The following is a 20,958-nucleotide window of genomic DNA, read 5'->3' on the forward strand; positions in this document are numbered from 1 at the left end:
GAGCTACCCAGGCGCCCCTTTTCACTCTTTTTTATGAAGATGACTTGGCGTAACAGAAATATGCATTTTTGAGAGTTAAAGATTCCCAGGATAGGATTCCAGCTCTGGCCCTTTCTTGCGTGGAATCTTGGGCAAGTTATTGAAATTCTCACATTCCTCACTACGTATGGGGAATTTGAACTCCAGACCTCGCCAGGTTGCCGTGAGGAATGAATGATATTACATAAGCAATGGGCCTGGTACACAGACCCCATACTTCCCTCCCCACTCCCTCCCACATCGTTTTAGTAGCAGTGAAAACTTTTAGTAGTCTCCTTCCCATGAACCTGTATTTTGAAAGGATTTGTGAGGCCAGATTCCTTGAGGGAGAAAAGTAGACTTAACCTGCCGTATACACTTAATCTGGAAGCAAATACCCACCCACTCAAGACTTACTGACAAGACCTTCTCGGCAAGCAAATACTGTTGGATTCGTGGCTTTAAGTAAGTGTATCATTAAGCAGATTTTATTACTTGAGTTCTGAGCAGATAGGGAAACAGGAGATTGTTCCTTCAGGAATCCAGTGATGTGCTCCAAAGCCAGGAGGAAATAAAATCCATTCCTCACTGAAATGATAATAGTTTTACTTGAAGGGCCATACATTCAGTAGACATGTTGGCCAAATGCTTGACCTCTAATGAAAATCTGTTCAACTCTCCACACATTTTCACGCTCTAAAAAGTAACCATAGTCCCCCCCCCCACCTCCAGCAGAAGAGTTTTTTGTTCTTGTTTTTAGTAATCTCTACAATCAACGTGGGGCTCAAGCTCACGACCCCAATGTCAAGAGTTGCATGCTCTCCGGACTGGGGCCAGTCTCAGAATAGTTTCACAGAAATCCTATTTACAGCTTTCCAAGAGAATCCACGCTTCTACAGTAAAGCCCTCCTTTCTCCCCAGAGTTTGCCTACGAAGCCCCGGGCAATCTTAGCAATATGCTGAGAATATAGACAAGGAAGGGCAACGATCTAGTCTTTCCAGGTCACTTTTACCGAGAATCCATGTAGAAAAACCTTTAGATCACAGGATTTGAAAGTGGGCTTCAAAGAGTCAGGAAGATAGGCCTGTCTGGACGGTAGAGCTGAGAACTCACGAAAGCATCCTCCTTTGCCTCTGTGGCCCTCAAATGTCTGTAAGTTGAGGACAGCCTTGCAGGCATCATGTTCCCCACTGAACGCCACCAGTCGACGCCCGGCAGCCAGGAGCAGTGGCCTGGACCTCAGACATCAGGGTGCAGATGCAGCCGGGCAAACACGACAGGCAGAGGCAGGAGAGCATAAAGTCAGGCAACCAGGTGGCAACTAAAAACCCACAGTCTGGGTGCCATAAGGTTGTCCAAAGGTGGTACAGTTGACCCTCGAACAATACGGGTTTGAACCGTGTGGGTCCACCGACATGTGGATGTTTTTGATAAGTACAGAACAGTACTGTGAATGTATTTCCCTCATGATTTTCTCAATAATATCTTCCTTTCTCTAGGTCACTTTATTGCAATGCACATAGCATACAACATGCAAAATATGTGCTCCTCAACTGTTGATGTTGTTGGCAAGGCTTCCAGTCAACAGTAGGCTATTAGTAGTCAAGTTTTGGGGGAGCCAAAGGGCATGGGCGGATTTTTGATGGCATGAGGAATCGGTACCCCAGCTCCCATGTTGCTCAAGGTCAACCATATTGAGTTTGGGTTCCAGACTTCAGGTCTCAGTCCGGCAAGCTTAAAAGGGTGGCTCGAGCTGTGTTTTCAGTATTGATTTATTCCCGGGGCAAAGGAACACAGAAAGCAAATCAAATTGCTAATCAACAAGTGGCTGGGCAAAGAATCCTTGACAAAGGAGTCTTCAGCCTGACTTTGTGATACACATCGTTGGGCTGTAAGGGATCACGAGGGATCTTTATAACTGACGCTTCCAACAAGGTCTCTCTCTCAGCCTGGGATTGGAATTTTTATCCTCTGTGATCCCTTTGGCCAAACTCCACACTGAGTCCTTTACTGCCTTGGTAACTTCCTTTGCAGCACAGCTGTATAACATCTGGATAATTTCTCTGTCCTGTTTTTCCGTTGATTTTTACTTTTAAAGAGCTGTTTGCTGTTTGCCTGTCAAATCAATTTTGTCCCCTGTAGGTGGATTTCCGATGACCTCAAACAGGCTTGTCTCCTTACATTTGCTGTGAAGTTTAAAGGAAATAATGCATGTCAAAGTCTTTTGTAAGCTATAAGGGGCTACACCAATGTTATTATTTCTCTGTTCACCTGTATTGTCACTTACACTGTGGAAACTGGGAGAAATCAAGTAATACTCTCACGCCAACCATCTGGATGTGGTTTTTCAGAAAACTGGGCAGCTACATAATCCATGGGGCCCCGTGTAAAAGTCAAGAATTTCAAAATGGCGGGGCACCTGGGTGGCTCAGTCAGTTAAGTGTCTGAGTGCGGCTCCAGTCATGATCTCATGGTTTGTGAGTTTGAGCACTGCATGGGCTCTGTGCTAACAGCAGAATCCAAAGCAGGCCCTTGGATTCTGTCTCCCTCTCTCTCTTCCCCTCCCCAGCTCAGACTCTGTCTCTCTCTCTGTCTCAAAAATAAACGAGCATTAAAAAAAAAAAAAAAAATTAAAACAAATTTCAAAATGGTAGCAGCAGAGCCCCGGCTCTACACATGGGGCCCAAGCCCTGGTGAAACGCTTCACGAAGCCAACCACGATTTCAGGCTATTCAGAGAGATGGGAAACTTGCAAAACCCATCACCCCCAAGTAGGTCAAAGAAGTTGAACACAGAGGTGGTAGCTTTGGAGAAAAGGGAAGAAGAGTTCCTTAAGATCTAGAAAACACAGAGATTTAAGGAAAACCCCAAGGAAGGAGGCTTGGTATAGAAGAAATTCCTTCCAGACATAAAATGCTTAATTGAAAGAGAGCTGCTCTTCGCATTCAGGACATCTTCATTCTCATCTTCGCCTGCGTGACATCAGCCAAGTCATCTGAGACAACGTATGTGGCTGCGCCTTGTGTTCTGTAACCCGTAGACGGCACAACAACCGAAGTGTAAACTTTCACCGTGGCCGTTCTGAAAGGTGGCCCTTGGCCACACTACAACACACGCCGAGTGGGGCCTCGCCTGAGGGCGGGGTACACTCCTTCCCAGGCAAGGGTGGGGAGGGCTTTACTTTGTCCCAACTCAGCCTTTTTTTTTTTTTTTTTTTTCTTTTTTCCTTTTTCTCCTGGTTTCTACTCCCTCTGGGCTAAAAACAAAACCAAAACAGAGCCCACCCTGTCAACCTGTTAATTTCCTAGAACACCCGCTTGGAAGGCTCCCAAAGGCAGGAGGGCAGGACAAGGAAGGAAGGGCTGGGACCTCCCTCGGGGTCGTGACCTCAGAGCCAAGTTTACGTAGCTGAGGCACTGGCAGTGCTGGAAGGGAGGGCGGAGACCACACCGCATCCCTCGCTCTTTTTCTCCTACTGGCTTCTCAGCTTCCTGGAACCAGCAAAGAGTGGAGAAATCTGTAAGAGTCCCCGCTTACACCATCTATTTCCTTTGTCGTTCATTTCCTGAAAACTTCTTTCAGGGGACATGGTGAAATAAACACCACAGGATGTACTCAAGAGCAAATTCATCTTTCCTGAAATGCTGGCTTGTGGGGACCTTCGGCACGGCAGAAGTCTCCTGTGCTCTTTCTCCCACATCTAGAAGGTACTGGAACAAAGGAAGAGACAACATGCCCCTTTATTTCCTGCATCTGGGGGAGGCAAGGAGAGACCACGATTCCTTCCCCAGAAATGCACTCAAACACCTATTTCCCAGAGACCCCAACTATACCAGGAGCCCCACGGAGGTGAAGATGAAGTCAAATAAAACTGGAACTTCTCTGGGAGGCTGCCTGTGTGTTCCTCAGAGTCACGGACGTCGACGTATTCCATCAGTACCCCTAGCGCATAGCAGAGGGCGAACACACAGTAGTCCTCCCTAAGTATCTGGGGAGGGAATCTGCTCACAGAAAGCATTGTCTGCCGCTGACCAGAACTCAACTTGGCATTTAATCTAGGGAACAGTTGGCTGCGTCCTTAAAGTTGCCATGTTATCTTTGGCCAGAGGAACAAATGGCCACCTTACAACAGTAACCAGCACTGTTTTTCGGGTACTAAAAATCACTTTGCACGATCGATCCGTTTAGTCCTTATACTCATCACGGCACTGTTGTTATTCTTGTTTCAACGGACAAGACACGAAGCCACAGGCGGTTAAATAACTTGTCTATTTGCATAGATACTGTCTGAGAGGGCTTGCTTCCTCACTTTCCGGATTGCAGCTGCCAGATGCCTCCAGAACCAAACACAGGAGGGCAAATTAAAATGGGGACTTTCTTTTATTACAATCCACAATAAAACAAAACAAAATTTATACCAACACCTCTTTATAAAACTAAAGCAAAAGTCCAAGGAAACGATACTTACCCAAATTATGTTTTTCATCATACTCTGATTTTCTTTGACGCTGACCACAATACACTAATCTGATTTCACAATGTATACTTTGGAAAAACCTGAGCTAGATAGATAAATTTTTTTTAAACCCTGCACATAGGACGCCTGGGTGGCTCAGTCGGTTAAGCGTCCGACTTTGGCTCAGGTCGTGATCTTCCCGTTCGAGTTTGAGCCCCACAACACGCTCTGAGCTCTCAGCACAGAGCCAGCTTCGGATCCTCTGTCTCCCTCTCTCTCTGCCCCTCCTTCTCTCTCTCTCTCAAAAATAAACAAACATTAAAACAAATAACAAACAAAAGCTCTATTAGGTAAGAGCCAAGGTTAGCCCCAGACTTGCTGGATTTAGAGGGTTCTCTCTGTATTTTCCCTTCTGGAGCAATTCAAGTGCAATGCCTGCGGGGCATCCATAGCGTCTGCTAGGTCCCTCAGATCCTGGGCTTCTGAAATTCCTCCTCTGCCCATCTTCTGGGTCACTTCGCCGCTCCGGATGGCCATCTTAGGTACAGTCTCTATCAGATTTGGCTCCAGCCCGATCTGTGCATCTAGTCCAGGGGAAGTGCCCTTTGCACTCTCTCTTCACCCCCTCCCTTAAGTGCCACATTCTCTCCCTCTTTGGTCTGTTGTCAACACCCAGTCTTCCTCCAGCTTCTTACACCATCTTTACATTCCATCTCCCAACCTAGGAAACACAAGCTCTCTGCCTGAAGTATCTGGAAGGGTCCAGACACAGCACGCCGATGTCATCTCCAAAGGAGTCTTCCCTCCCTCGTGAACTTGACTCCTCTACAGGTAGGAGGAAAGTGATGGACAGAACAGGTTTCACATGGTCTCAGCGCGACCTGGATTTCCTAGGACGTAGGACTGGAAAGTGGGGGAGTTAGCATCATCTATTACGAAGATTTTACCCTTGATGGCCTCTTCCAAAAGCATAAGGAAGAGTTCCATACTCCCACGATTTTACACATGGGTGGGCTTCAGGTAAGTGGAGGGAATGGAAAGATAATGAGCAAAGGCTTAGAGTCTGGGATAAGCAGTTTAGGAGTTACGAGGGAACATGAGCTCGCTGGGGCGCGTCCACGTATGACAGAAGTCACGGAGAACAAAAGGTGGATGTCAATGAAACAGGTGGCCCAACGAGCCTGCCAGAGGCTAAAGGCTCAGGTCTGGGCACTCTGCCCTGACCTTAGCTGGCCCTCCAGATCTGGTCCATGACCCACATCCTTGGTACTTCCCTATTCCTCCAGACTCAAGAGACCTTGTTCCTGTCCACAATGTGTCAATTTGATTAATGCTTATGTGTTTGTGAAATTTCTGCCTTTTTTGCTGGCTCTACTAAAAGTTGTTTGTTTTTTTTGTAATGTTTACCTATTTCTGAGAGAGAGAGAGAGCAAGAGGGAAGGGGCAGAGAGAGAGGGAGACAGAGGATCCAAAGCAGGCTCCGCACTGACAGCAGAGAGCCCAATATGAGGCTCGAACCCACAATCTGAGAGATCATGACCTGAGCCAAAGTCAGAGGCTTAACTGACTCTTGATTTCGGCTCAGGTCACGATCTCACAGTTGCATGAGTTCAAGCCCCACATCAGGTTCCACACTGTGTGCAGCCTGCTCAAGATTCTCCCTCTCTCTCCCTCTTCCTCTACCCTTCCCCAACTCACACTGTCCCTCTCAAAATAGATAAACTTAAAAATACATAAATAAGTAGAAGTTTGGTCTCAGCTACGCTAACTCTCTCCTGTGCCTGAAACACTCTCGCCTGTATAGAAGCCTGTGGAAGGGTGAGCTGCCAGGTTCTGCAAAAGCTGCTAACGGGCAGACCTGGAGATGGTTCCTGCCCACCCCCCAGGACCCCCAGGGTCCCACGGACACTGTAAACTCCTTTCAGGCCAGGCAGCCAAGCCTGTCTGCCAAGATTGTTTCCCTCTTGAAACAGGCTGAGTTCCAACGCTCAGCTCTGAAACTTGCTTCCTACACAGTTTGAGTTGGACTGAGTTTATCTCTGACTTTCCGTTTCTTCATGAGACCATGAAGTGTGGTAACAATACCATCTAGCTAGATGGCTTAGCGTAAAGAACAATGAAATGATGGAAGCAAGAGCACATAGAAGCTCCTACTGCTACAACAGCTAACATTCATCACTGGTCAGTAGGTGGCCAGAAGGTAACCACTCCCATCTTGAGTCTCTACAGTGAAACATAGGGATCAGAGCCCCCACTCTTCTTCTGAGTGTTCAACGTGCACCTAGTTACCTGGGTTTTACTCTGCAAATTGTGATCTTACAAAAAACATGACACCCTCAGTGTAGTTAAGCTGCGGCAATAACAAGTATTTCATATTATCCATCCTTTGGCAAGACCGTAAAAAGGAATGAAGAAAACAAACGTTCACCAAGGGCAGAGAATCCAAGGTAACCCTTCCTTCTCCCTTCCCTAAAACTTCACGAGAAGCCCTCAAACTCATTCGATAGGCAACAGTAGAAAACAGGTCCGGCAGGTCAGGCTAAGGGCCAGGGAAAGCCCTACTTTTGAAATATGGCAGAAATCTCAGTTATTAGGTTTTGCTGGGTTCAGAAGAGATTTAAAGACAAAACAAAAAGCTTCATTTGACAGAAATTCTGTACTGGTTGGAGAGCCTTTAATAAACTTGAAATTCCAGCAAATTTGCAAGCAAAACACCACCCTGGGCGGCCAGAGAAAATGTTTTGAATTCTCAGAGGCCTAAAGGGACCCTGAGATGAACTTGGACTTTTGAGTGACTCATAGTTAGCAGCAGGTATTTGTTTACAGGGATCCAGGCAAAACTCACACCCGGGAACCTTCTCAATGCCCCAGAGGGAGTGACTCTCCTAGGATTTATAACCACCTGCTTCCAAAAGGGCTTCCTGGTGCCTTCTCTTGCGTGCACAAAGTGAAATCGTTGACATGGAAAGAGAACGTGAGCCTTGAGAGAGGCTGGCAAGTGGGCTGACCCACCCAAGCACAGGTTTAAATATTCCCTAGCAATGGAGGTCTTTCATCAAATGTCTTCAGTAGAAGCCACAGATATAAAACAGCGAGGGGTGCTACCTTCAAGTAAGCAGGGTGGGGCAGGGCGGAGATCCCCTTGCTGGCCCAGCTCCGGGTGTTTCTCTATGAAGCTCTTAGGCTCTTCCGAGAACACTCTGAAAGTCAGGTTTCTATAGGATGATCCCTGCTGGGATCAAACCTGAGGCCTGAGCTTCCTGCAAATCAAGGTAAAAAAGAAAAACACACGGGGCGCCTGGGTGGCTCAGGCGGTTAAGTGTCCGACTTCGGCTCAGGTCATGATCTCACGGTTTGTGGGTTCAAGCCCCGCATCAGGCTCTATGCTGACAGCTCAGAGCCTGGAGCCTGCTTCAGATTCTGTCTCCTCTCTCTGCCCCTCCCCACTTGTGCCCTGTCTCTCTCTCAAAAATAAATAAATGTAATAAAAAAAAAAAGAAAGAAAAACACTAGGACTATAGACTTCTTTCTTTAGATGAGAGTAGAGTCTTGTCCTTTTTTTTCCCCTTACTGTCCAGTATCAGACTCCCCCCTCGTTATGTTTAAAGAATTTACTTCCCACTGTATGAGCCTTGGTGGCAAAGCGTCTGTCTCTCTACAGAAGCTGAAATAGGTATTCAGTTTCCCAGCCCATCCCTTGCAGCTAACACATGGGCACATGACCAAAGCTCGGCCAATCGGATATGAATCGTAGAAAGATTAGTTTCCGGGGCAACAGGGCCAGCCGTGTGGAACAGGTGGTGGCACCGTCTTCAAGGAACCAGCTCTGCGTGCGACTTTGGCTCTGGTTCTGGCTGGGGCCCCCCATTCTTACCCAGCTTCCAGCTGTCCCATCCAACCTCTGAATTATCCATCGTTCTGCCAATGAAGTTCATTCCCTGCTGAAGCCAGCCAGGTCCATTTCTGTTACTTGCGACCAGTTAGATTCCTAAGCGAAACGGTAACATCGGAGGCTGCAGCCGGCTGTGGGAAATACAGAAGATAACCCAGTGCAGTTACATGATAACTTGGATTTAACTTAAGGCAATGCAACTACAGGGACTCCCTGGACAAGAGCACGAGAGGGGACAGTAAGATTCTTTGATTTGCTTAGTCATCCTTGCCTGTTCAAACTCAACCAAGGCCTCTACTGTCCCAGAAGGAGGCCCTGGCCAAAATGCAAAGAGACATGAAAGGATTCAATTTTAGGTTTGAGCTTCAAAAAAAAAAAAAAAAAAAAAAACAACCCCGAAGCTTTTGCAATTTAAAGATAAGCACTCATAGGTCGTTTTGACTTCTCTACCGGGCTTGCTGACAACCTAAGCGCTTCCTAAGAGGAGGCTCCACTCCAGACAGCAATCGGGAACACTCAAGACTGGCACCCACTCCTTCCCCCACACCCTGCTCTCCCACTGGCTTGGGTAACCCAGGGAACTAGGCCTGGTTTAGAGCACTGATCCGGAGGAACTTGATTCAGACTAATCTCGTAGAGGCAGGCAATCTATAAACAGAAAATACCTTCTTCACTCCCAATCCCAGGGCTCATGCCTGTTTCCGCTAGAGAGAAAAAGAAGAGGAGGAGGAGCCAGAGGAAGAGGAGAGGAGAAGAGAAAAGGGAGGGGAAGGAAGAGGCCATCTATTCTAAGCTTCACATCAGGGTTCCTCTAAGTCTGTTCAGGCTGCTATAACAAAACACTCCAAGCCAGCCTGGTCAAGCTCTGGTGAGATGCTTCCCCTCGGCGGCAGACTGCCGACTTCTCAGAGTACCCTCACATGACAGAAAGAGCAAAAGAAAGTTCTCCAGGGTAAGCTTTTGTAAGGGCAATCCCATTCAAGACAGCTCCGCTCCCCGCCCCACAGAGGTCCCACCTGCTGACACATTGGGTGTTAAGACGTTCCCATCCAGCGCTGGCATCTTGTGATCTACACCTCCAACTGAAATTGTAAACCTCTAAGTTCGCCTGGACACTCCGGGTTTGAAGATGTGAATATCACTTTAAGTTCATGCTCAACCCCCACCAAAGGGGCGGGGGGGGGAGGGGGGGGTGGAAGGGAGGGGGGGGAGTGATATTTATCATCCTGATTTTGGTTTTGATTTCACAGGTGTGCATCCATATATCAAAACTCGCCAAGTCGCACAACTTAAATATGTGCAGCTTATGTCAATTGTACCCTGATAAAGCTATAATAAACTCTTTATCGAAATATAATTAGCACACGGGCATACAACGTACCGATTCAACGCCTCCTTACGAGTGCTCACCACGATAACTGGAGTCACCATCTGTCATCCTTCGTTACTACCTTAATTATATTCCCTGTGCTGTACTTTTCTTCCCCGTGACTTATCTTACAACTGAAAGTTTGCACCTCTTAATCCCCTTTATCTATTCTTCCCATCCCCCCGCCTACCTCCCCTCCACCCAATTTTTGTAGAACCTTTTTTTACCGTTTTTAACGCTCATTTCTTTACACACATTAAAGTCACTTCCAACTCGGATAAATCCCTGGGTCTGTCATCTTTGTATGCTTCTGTAGTGGGTTTCTGCCAACTCTTGCTCAGGACGGCATCTCTTTACAGGGTCCACTTATTTCCCAGCTCAGTCTCTGAAGGTCAGATTGGATCTCCTCTATCAGCCTCGTGACCATTTTCCAAGTCAGAGAGGAACAGGAAAAGGCGAGCACTTTTACCAGGAAAGCAACACGGTCCTCGTAACTTCTAAGTACATGTCCCGCTTCCGTCTCCCTGGTCGCAACTGTCACAGAGGAGCCTCAACTACGAACATTTAAACCCCCGTCGTTGAGCGCGCTGGAGGCAGTGCTGCAAGAACCCCTGCGCGGCCCTGCATACACTAGACACAGGCAAGAGTTCCAAGGGACTGCTAGTCATGGAGACCGCAGGACCCCGTTCTGGAGCAGGAGTTACGGAAGGGAACTCACACCTACTTACACTCCCCTGGCTCTTGTGACTCTAAAATATAACGGGGACCCTCACCCTCAGAAAGTAGGCTTTTGAGGACGGACACCGTGCGAACAGAAGGCTCTTGAAAGAAGCCCGGGACGGTGCCGCGGGCACACACGGCAGCTTGTGAAGGCAAGGCCGTGGGCTCCAGAAGTACCCTTGCACGCCAGCTCCTCCCTCCAGATGCCGCCCGCGACCGCTATGCAGGCCTCCAACCCACCGGCAAGTAGCTGGCAAGGGAGGGACTCAGATACACACAAGGCAAAAGGTGCAAAGAAACATCACCTGGCTCAGGTTTATTTCAAGGCCTGAAATCATTCAGATTAATAAAAAATGGTATCACTGCAATTTCTCATCATACATACGCCACGTAAAACTTTAAGAAGTGTAGACACTATTAACTCCTGCACCTCACGATATACAATTTTCAAACTGCAAGGTGACAACAGCAAAGACTTTCCACACACTTAGTGAGGACATGATTAGCAGCAGGCTATACAAATACAAATCCGTTTTTACACTTTCCATGTCTGTTTTTATCTTTGCTTTGTAAAGCCACTAATAATCAAGGCTTCTTTCAAGCATAGGCTCCCTAACATCAAATTAACATTTCCTAAGTATTTTCATAAAGGAAGTAAGACACACACTACATTGTCCGCCATAAATTCATACACCAAACAGAAAAACACAATCCAACTAAATTTACCCATGCTTCCCCTTTCTCCAGATGTTTTAGGTATTTTTCTGCTTTATGTGTTTGGTAACATCAGTTCTCTATGCCGATTAGAGAAAATGCTCGATGATGAGTTACTTTTATTTATTTATTTTTTTTCAACGTTTATTTATTTTTGGGACAGAGAGAGACAGAGCATGAACGGGGGAGGGGCAGAGAGAGGGAGACACAGAATCGGAAACAGGCTCCAGGCTCTGAGCCATCAGCCCAGAGCCCGACGCGGGGCTCGAACTCACGGACCGCGAGATCGTGACCTGGCTGAAGTCGGACGCTTAACCGACTGCGCCACCCAGGCGCCCCGATGAGTTACTTTTAAAATTACCTTCTCTGTCTTCCTGCTCGCCTTCCCCAAGCCAAATCTGGTGCTCAAGCGAACGAGAGCACAACGTACTGTTTCAGGGGGGCCAAACAAGCTGTCGTCTCAATTTCCTAAATATCCAAAGACTTCAATTTTCTGCCAATATAAACAGTGTCCCAAGTAGCCAAATACTGCTTCTTAGTTAGGAGGAAGAAAAAATGCATAGCGTGAGGATTATTTAACTAAAGCTTTATTATGTATGCCTTTTCCCCAAGCTACAAGCACTGTTTAGCATTAAATTACATTGTGCGTACACAGCTACGACAGTTTACATTTGCTCAGGAATATATAATTACGTTAAAAATAAATAACTGTTTCATAATTTAATTGGCTCTTAAAAGGTTTCTCTAGGGGGAAAACAAATGTTTGTGTTCTTCAAGAAACTGGTATATACAAATCATCCACTGTGTGCTCACTCTGAACATGAGGAAACCTAAGGATGAAGTTCTGGGCATTTTTTTCCCTACAATGCAATACAGCTTTGCACTTAGTCACTGTTCACGGGGCGAAGGGATGGAATGATACAGGCGCCATCTTTTGTCCAAGTGTATAGCTGTAGAACATTCTAAATGGAATAGGGAAAACAAAAAAAAAATAACCCTGACATTGACAACTGTTTCAAGGAAAACAGAACCAAAATCAAGAAAAACGTTGAACATCGACCCTAAAAAGGACAAATGTTATACCACACAGAAATGCAACACAGTACAATGATTTGACCTCATAGAGGAAATGACTAACTACAGTGAAACCCCACATGTCTATTTGTAATATATTAACATACCAGATATCAAAAATATAAAGTATGGATTTTCCCCCTTCGGTTTACAATAAACTCTCAAAGCTCTGGTGAATACACTTATTTACAAGCCTTCTCTAGTTGGCAGCACATCCTACACAGATACATACATGCTACTTTTTACCATGAGAATTATAGTCCTCATCTCAAAACCAGTGACTTGCCTTTTTACCCATAATTATATACATTTCATTCCCATTATAAGACACTTAAGACCTGTCTAGTGGTACATTTTAAATGACATACTGCATAAAAAAGAAGCTTGATTTTTAAAATGAATCATTTTAGTACTACAGCATGATGCATTGAATTTGAACAGCTGAAGCATGACGTGGTAAGTACATTGTACTGTTTAATTCACAGCTGTAGGAAAACGTTTGATTTTTAAAATACAACAACTGAGGAGTTAGGAGTAGTAAGATACTAGAACACAGTGAATGAATAAATAAGAATAAGATGATTTTTCATCAGTGGCCATTCATGATTTTGCTTTTAGGAACCCGGAAGAAATTATCTTCTTTCAATTTCAAATGTTCTGGTAAATCTAGTCGTTTCTTGGCTTCCTCGATATCACCTTGAATTGCTGAAATAAGGGACTCTGTAGAGAGAACACAGCAGGCAGACGATGAGAAACTGCCGCTCTACTCTCTCTACCCGTTCAGACTCTCCTGAAAGCTCACAGGCTGGCAGCGCCTTTAGCACAGGGGAGACGCCCAATAAATGTTTGTCCCGTCCCTTCTTCCGGACTGACGTAAACATCAATGGTACCCAAAAGATGTCCCTCTTCTGGCAATTTCTCAGAGAAAGGCATTAGCAAAAAGTGTGTCACAAGTACCAAATGGAAGGAAGATGCATGATCAAGCCTCTTCAGTATTTACGTTTGTAAAAGACCCTCTCCAACAGAATCAAAGCAACCACACCACGCTGACATACTTGATGCTCTATGTTTCAAATACTGACTTAGTTTGTTACACTTCAAGCACCACAAAGCATCTTTACTCACGACAGCATTCTCTCTTGTTCCTTGAACTATGAAAAGGAAATAGAGATTTCACTAACTTCATACTGTTGGGAGAGAAGCAGCCAGCCTACTGATACTGATAAGAAGCATCACATACTTGTGTGACCCTGGGCAAACTATTTAACCCTCCTCTGCCGATCTCCTCACCTGTGAAATGGGCAAAATAATTCCTCATGTTATGGTGGGGGAAGTGACTTGATTCATGTAAGGCACTTACAGTGCCTGGCACATACTAAATGCTCAAATACCATCTCGCCTGCCGTGCTGTTACTAGCAGAAGCATTAGAAGTGGCTGCGGTAATACCTAAGAAGACCTAAAAGGAACTTTACCTAAAGAATCGAAGTTCTTCTCAGGTCTGAGGTAGCCAACGATGGCCACATTGAGGATTTCCCCATAGAAGTCCTCTTCGAAGGTGTGCATGATATGAGTTTCCTATAGTTAAGAAATATCAAAAAGATTACCATCAGGTCACAGAATACCTGAAATTTGAAATATTACCTTCACATTTACGGTGGGGGTCATTCAAATGAAACCATGAACGCTTGCTAAATTTTTAAAGACAGGTTAAAATCTAAGTGTAGTTTTTCTCCTGAATGCTTCCATCAGTCCTGTTCCTGCTCCTGACCTTACATGTAAACATTGTATCTGAGTAAGGCAGATGTTATACCACAAATATTGAGCACAATGCTAAGCAGTTCTGGGCCACCTCTACTGTTTTTACCAGTACTCAGTCCTGTGGTTTTCCAACTGTGACACGCTTCTATAAACTCTTCAAGGACGCTGAAATTTATACCAACTCTGTTTCTGCCATGCGCCTGAGCTGACCAAGACTCAGCCCTATCTCGCAGATTAAGCTGTTAAGTGGTAGGGGTACTGTGAACAGAGCAGAAGGGTATGCCCTTAAGGTAGTTTAAGAGGAAAGAAAAAAAAGCATCACCTCGCAATTTTATCAGAAAGCACCATTTGTGTAGTAAGCAGCTCTATCTTAGCAGGATGAGCAAGTAATTAAAAAGTGAATGAACTACATTAATTGTGGCAAGCTCCATTTTATAAAACATGCTCTTAAGTAATTCATTTAAAAAATTTTTTTTAATGTTTACTTATTTCTGAGAGAGAGAGAGAGAGCACAGAGCATGAGCAGGGGAGGGGCAGAGAGAGAGAAGACACAGAACCCAAAGCAGGCTCCAGGGTCCGAGCTGTCAGCACAGAGCCGACTAAGGGCTCAGACTCACAAACCATGAGATCACGATCTGAACCGAAGTCGGACACTTAATCGACTGAGCCACCCAGGCGTCCCATAAGTAATTCACTTTTATCTCCAGTGAGGATAAGTCCATGGGCAGCTATAAAAATTAATATTGCAATTTTGGCTTGAAACTCTACTTTTTATTTTCTACAGGACTTGAAAGACAAATGCACCAAAATTCGTAACTTCAGAATGTTAAAGGCAATCCTCGCGGTAACCGCACAGAAAATAGTTATGTCAAGTACACAAAAGGAAATAAGGTAATCAAAATTTGTCACTGCAAAAAAAAAAAAAAAAAATTAAAAAACAAAAGGCAGTAGTGGAAGAAATATCAAAAAGGCTGTAAGGCATTTAGAAAACAGCAAAATAGCAGAAGTCCCTCCTCAGCAGTCATTAGCTTACATGTAAATGGATTAAACTCTCCAAAGAAAAGGCAGAGATTAACAGAACGATTAAAAAGCACAATCCAATTATACCCCCCCCCCCCTTTTACAAGAGATCATTTTCTTTTAGAGATTCGCTTTGGATCCAAAGACACCATACACTGAAAGGAGGACAAACTCTTCCATTCAAACAGTAACTAGACACTTGAAAATCCTTCAAGCCCGCTGCCAGAAAGCCTAGTCATTTGGACTATGCTGTGAGCACCACTGGGGAGTTCTACATGCATCTGCTACTGAATATTACCTTAAATCATTATCCCATTTCCAGTTACAGACCTAGATATAACTCTTACCATGGACTTTTTTGTATTTTTGTAGTATGGGTTCCATCCTATGCTCACCACCATCTTATGAACATCTCCACTTCCAACACTGGCCCAACCATAATAAATGCCAGTGGATACATCAGCTGGGAGATTGTCAACTACTTGCTCCGGAAAGTTGGCTAAAGAACAGAAACAAATATTACGGGTGTTAACAGCGTCATAGTAAATCTTTATAAAAATCGCAGGCAAGGAAGCATAGTCTAAATCATTAGGCTCACCAGAGTCCCAGGGCCCTGCCCCGCCTATGCTTATCAATCCCACCCTCCTTCCGTAGTCTGGCTCAGGTTTTTCTTTCTCAGCTCCATGTGGATAGGTTAAGAACAATTAAGTGTATAAACATCCCCAAAAAAACACATACTCTTGAGGCAGGAGAAAACGGGTGCACGAACAGCTGGGGTTTTTAGACCTGGGCTTTCTTAAGGAGGTTCGGAATCTCTTGAAACGATTCTTATTCTCCAAATATGGGCGCCTACGTCCCAAGCTCAACAACCGGGGGTAACCGTGGTATGTGTTTTTCAGGATGAATCACACATGATCAGGTCCTGCCTACTGAAACGAATGTAGACCGACCAGAAAGGAGATCTGATTCTCATCCAATTACTAGCGAGACACTTAAAGACAACAAAAAACCTTGCAGCTAGCTTGGCAATCTAACCAGCCTGGTTCACGTTACGTTTTCTAACGGGGAAGCCGCGTGCCAGGCCTGGCAGCTCTAGCTCGGTTGGATAGGGAGGCGGGAAAGAGGGGTCCCGAAACTCCGCTCGCCTTTCTGCCCTCACCACCCCTCCGGCCCAGTTCCCCGGTGAGCTGGGAGCCAGGGACAGGGACGAGTTTCCTCAACCCGCCTCAACAAAGCAGAAACCAGGCGGAGCGGAGGGCGTCGCCTCTGCCCTCGGCCCCAAGTTCCCCGTCTGACGTCCCCGCTCCCGCCCGACCCAACCCCGCGAGTCGGAGGGGTGCCCCAGAGGGGGGCCCGCGACCGTCCGCGCTCACCTGTAGGGATGCCCAGCTGCTTGGAGCCGCGGCCGAAGCCCCGCACCACCTGGCCGCGGCAGAAATACGGCAGGTGCCTCATGACGCCGTCCGCTCGGGGCGCGGGCTGCGACCGGGGTCGCGGGTCCGGCGGAGCCGCCGTCGAAGCGGTGCCCGGATCTCCCGGACCAGCCGGGGGACGCAAGCGGGAGCTCGGCCGGCCGGCCGGCCGGGAGGGCGGGCGCGCTACGAGCTTGGCGGCGCGGACGACACGCCGCAGTGAGTCCGTCACGCCGCCGACCCAACAGGAGCCGCCGAGCGACCCAGAGCTCGTGTCTCCGCCCCGGGAGCTGCGGCGGCGGCGGGTACCCGTGCGGGCGGCGGGAGGGAGGGCGGGAGGGTCAGCGTGGGAGGGCCCGAGCCCGCCCAGCGCCGCGAGCCTGCGCGCACTTCCTCAGCTAAACGCCTCACAGCCCTCTCGGCTTCCGTAGCCCCGCCCCCGCGTGGGCCCGCCCCCAGCCTTGGCCCTGGAGCCACCGCCCCGCCCCTCCTTGGCCTCTCCCGCCCCGGGCGGTGGAAAGTGTGGCTGGAATCGCTCTCGTCTTGCGGGCTGTGAGAGCACCGGTCTCCGACAGCCCTACGTGTTTCTGTTCCCTTCCACCGTTTCCATAACGATCCTGACGCCAGATATGTTCTTTGGCTCCTTGGCAACCGCCAGCTCGATGGTCATTCGTCATTCATTCGTTCTTTCAGCGTTTATTAAAGTTCCAGAATTCCAGCTCGAGAACACTTCGTAGAGGAAGCTTTTCCTAAAGGCCAGAAATGCCCTTCTGCCCGCGGGCTGACGTTATACCAGAATGTAAGCGCCGAGGGAGCGGGTCCTAGTCTGTCACCCTGCCCCCCGCTGACTAGTGCAAGGTTGCAATAATGCAGTTTTCTCCCAGGAAGGATGCAGCCGCCTACCTACCCCTCCCTCTGTGAGGTGTTACCTGGAGAATTTAATACACCCGACAAAAAGCGTCATCCCTACTGCAATGCCAATTTGGGGGCCTTCTGACCCTTGGGGCCATAAACGTTACCTGGGGAAGTAGCTCAAGGGAAATTTCTTGCTCACCAGACATACAAGGGTCAGTCGCAAGGTGCATCCTCTTGTTCTTGAGAAAGAAGTTTTCATTGTTCTCTTTGCTTCTCTCTATGCATTCGTGTGTAAAACCCTGTCCAGACTTGGAAGTCACGTCTACCCGACATGTATGTAACTATGTTTACCCAATGATAAAATTATAATCTCTCTTTATTGGCGCCGAAGGGGTTCTGCGTTGGCAAAGGCTATTTCCCTAACACCAGCATAGTGCATGGTTCATAGCAAACACTGCATAAGTATTTGCAGAAAGAACGGATCGAAGACCCCAGTGTGTGCTGAGCACAGTGCAAGGTGCTGGGGGGACAAAGGTGAGGGAGACAAGGTCTTGGTCCCTAGAGACTCTGTCTGGTGGGAGAGACTGACTGATAAGCCCGATTCCAGTGCTGTGCTGTTAATACTCCAATAGCAGCCCGCAAAGTGCTCCCAAGGCTGCTGAGGAAGCAGACCTCACATGAAAGGCCTGTCGTGTAGTTAATGGTTAAGAGCACAGGTGCCAGAGCTAGATAAGCCAGGGTTTGAATACGAGCCTGGCCTCATTTAATTGCTGGGTGACCTTGGGCAAAGTACACTGTCTGAATCTCAATGTGCTTATCAACTAAATGGGAATATTAATAATTGTGTGGGATTTGAAGTGAGATGATGCGTGCACAGCACTCAACACACTGCCAGGCCTATTGTGAAAATTATTATCATGTTATCAATGATGCACCAGATGAGAGAAAAACCTGGAGGTGAGAGCCTGATGAAACAGCTCTGGGTGCTAGTCCTCCACACCCCAAGGTTCCAAGGAGGTGTGGGAATTAAATGAAATAAAATAATTAAATGAGTCACAGGAGATGAATGAAGAACGGTGCTTTTAAGAATCAAAGGAGAGGGGGGTGCCTGGGTGGCTCAGTCGGTTGAACATCCGACTTGGGCTCAGGTCATGATCTTGCAGTTTGTGAGTTCAAGCCCCACGTCAGGCTCTGTGCTGACCGCTCAGAGCCTGAAGCCTGCTTCAGATTCTGTCTCCCCTTCTCTCTGTCCCTCCCATGCTCATGCTCTGTTTCTCTCTGTTTTTCAATAATAAATAAAAGTTAAAAAAATTAAAAAAAAAAAAAGAATCAAAGGAGAGGGGCACCTAGATGGCTCATCGATTAAGCGTCCAACTTCAGCTCAGGTCATGATCTCACAGTCTGTGGGTTTGAGCCCCGCTTCAGGCACTGTGCTGACAGCTCAGAGCCTGGAGCCTGCTTGGGATTCTGTGTCTCCCTCTCTCTCTCTGCCTCTCCCCCGCTCGCATTCTGTCTCTCTTTCAAAAATAAACAGACAAAAGAATTGAAGGAGATAGTGCTACTTACTTTACATACTATCTCCTATAATCCTTACATCAGGTCTGAGGAAAGAGTTAACCCCAACTTATAAAGAAGGAAAGGGACCAATGGAATGGAATAGAAACCCCAGAACTAGACCCACAAACGTATGGCCAACTCATCTTTGACAAAGCAGGAAAGAACATCCAATGGAAAAAAGACAGTCTCTTTAACAAATGGTGCTGGGAGAACTGGACAGCAACATGCAGAAGGTTGAAACTAGACCACTTTCTCACACCATTCACAAAAATAAACTCAAAATGGATAAAGGACCTGAATGTGAGACAGGAAACCATCAAACCCTAGAGGAGAAAGCAGGAAAAGACCTCTCTGACCTCAGTCGTAGCAATTTCTTACTTGACACATCCCCAAAGTCAAGGGAATTAAAAGCAAAAATGAACTACTGGAACCTTATGAAGATAAAAAGCTTCTGCACAGCAAAGGAAACAACCAACAAAACTAAAAGGCAACCAACGGAATGGGAAAAGGTATTTGCAAATGACATATCGGACAAAGGGCTAGTATCCAAAATCTATAAAGAGCTCACCAAACTCCACACCCGAGAAACAAATAACCCAGTGAAGAAATGGGCAGAAAACATGAATAGACACTTCTCTAAAGAAGACATCCGGATGGCCAACAGGCACATGAAAAGATGCTCAACGTCGCTCCTCATCAGGGAAATACAAATCAAAACCACACTCAGATATCACCTCACGCCAGTCAGAGTGGCCAAAATGAACAAATCAGGAGACTGTAGATGCTGGAGAGGATGTGGAGAAATGGGAACCCTCCTGCACTGTTGGTTGGAATGCAAATTGGTGCAGCCGCTCTGGAAAACAGTGTGGAGGTTCCTCAAAAAGTTAAAAATAGACCTACCCTATGACCCAGCAATAGCACTGCTAGGAATTGACCCAAGGGATACAGGAGTACTGATGCATAGGGGCACTTGTACCCCAATGTTTATAGCAACACTCTCAACAATAGCCAAATTATGGAAAGAGCATAAATGCCCATCAACTGATGAATGGATAAAGAAATTGTGGTTTATATACACAATGGAATACTACGTGGCAATGAGAAAGAATGAAATCTGGCCCTTTGTAGCAACATGGATGGAACTGGAGAGTGTTATGCTAAGTGAAATAAGCCATACAGAGAAAGACAGATACCATATGTTTTCACTCTTAGGTGGATCCTGAGAAACTTAACAGGAACCCATGGGGGAGGGGTAGGAAAAAAAAAAAAAAAGAGGTTAGAGTGGGAGAGAGCCAAAGCATAAGAGACTCTTAAAAACTGAGAACAAACTGAGGGTTGATCGGGGGTGGGAGGGAGGGGAAGGTGGGTGATGGGTATTGAGGAGGGCACCTTTTGGGATGAGCACTGGGTGTTGTATGGAAACCAACTTGACAATAAATTTCATATATTGAAAAAAAAAAAAGGAGGAAAGGGAGAGTTGGAGAATTCCTAAGATGGGACATTTAGGCTCCAACTTTTTTTTAACCCTGTTGACATTTCAGTGACTATGCATAATTACTGTGTAATCAGCATAGGCTATGGAAGGCCAAAGCCTGATCCTTTTTCACTCCTGCTTAATAACCCCCAAAGGCTCCCCGGTCACTACAAAATAAAAAGCTCTCCAAAGGTTTCCTTCAACGCACCATTTGAGGTTTTATCCCTAAAGTACTTTACTCATTAAATCAGACACCTGCACTCCACTTCAGTGGCCCAAGAATACACTTAAAACAATTCAGAAGATCATTCTGTAGCCCGTAAGATACATTTTTTTCCCTTAGTCATTTGACTGCAAAAATGCACTATCCAGCATTCACACTTACCATTTTATATGTAAATCTACAGTTGAAAGCGCACGCGCGCGCGCGCGTGTGTGTGTGTGTGTGTGTGTGTGTCTTTATCAAGCTTAGGCTTTAACCAAGTATTCAAAATATGTTTTATTTCCCTGTCTGAGCTGCACCAGCGGCATCCTTTCCTCTGCTGGTAGGCAAAGAGCCTACTTCTAGGATGTTAGGTTGTCTCTCTGTAGGAAGAAAGATCACAAGTGAGAATCGGGAGCGAGCAGAACTGGGGAG

General features: G+C 46.5%; 1 protein-coding gene across 2 annotated transcripts; it reads right to left on the minus strand.

The window, feature by feature from the left end:
• Window positions 1-10,745: 10,745 nt before the first annotated feature.
• RFK (riboflavin kinase) lies at window positions 10,746-16,783 on the minus strand. 2 transcript variants are annotated; one of them, XM_025931551.2, is made up of 4 exons: window positions 16,397-16,765; window positions 15,371-15,522; window positions 13,718-13,820; window positions 10,746-12,964 (listed from the first exon to the last, which is right to left on the minus strand). In XM_025931551.2, the coding sequence occupies exons 1-4, from the start codon at window positions 16,476-16,478 to the stop codon at window positions 12,834-12,836; spliced, it is 468 nt and encodes a 155-aa protein (XP_025787336.1). In that variant the 5' UTR covers window positions 16,479-16,765; the 3' UTR covers window positions 10,746-12,833. The 2 variants fall into 2 exon arrangements, with proteins under 2 accessions (XP_025787336.1, XP_086541149.1); XM_086685023.1 differs by lacking the exon at window positions 10,746-12,964 and adding an exon at window positions 12,971-13,395 and having other exon boundaries at window positions 16,397-16,783.
• Between the last annotated feature and the right edge of the window lie 4,175 nt (window positions 16,784-20,958).

The sequence above is a fragment of the Puma concolor genome, chromosome D4, assembly GCF_028749965.1.
Source record: "Puma concolor isolate L17-30 chromosome D4, mPumCon1.1.hap2, whole genome shotgun sequence".
NCBI classification, from domain to species: domain Eukaryota; kingdom Metazoa; phylum Chordata; class Mammalia; order Carnivora; family Felidae; genus Puma; species Puma concolor.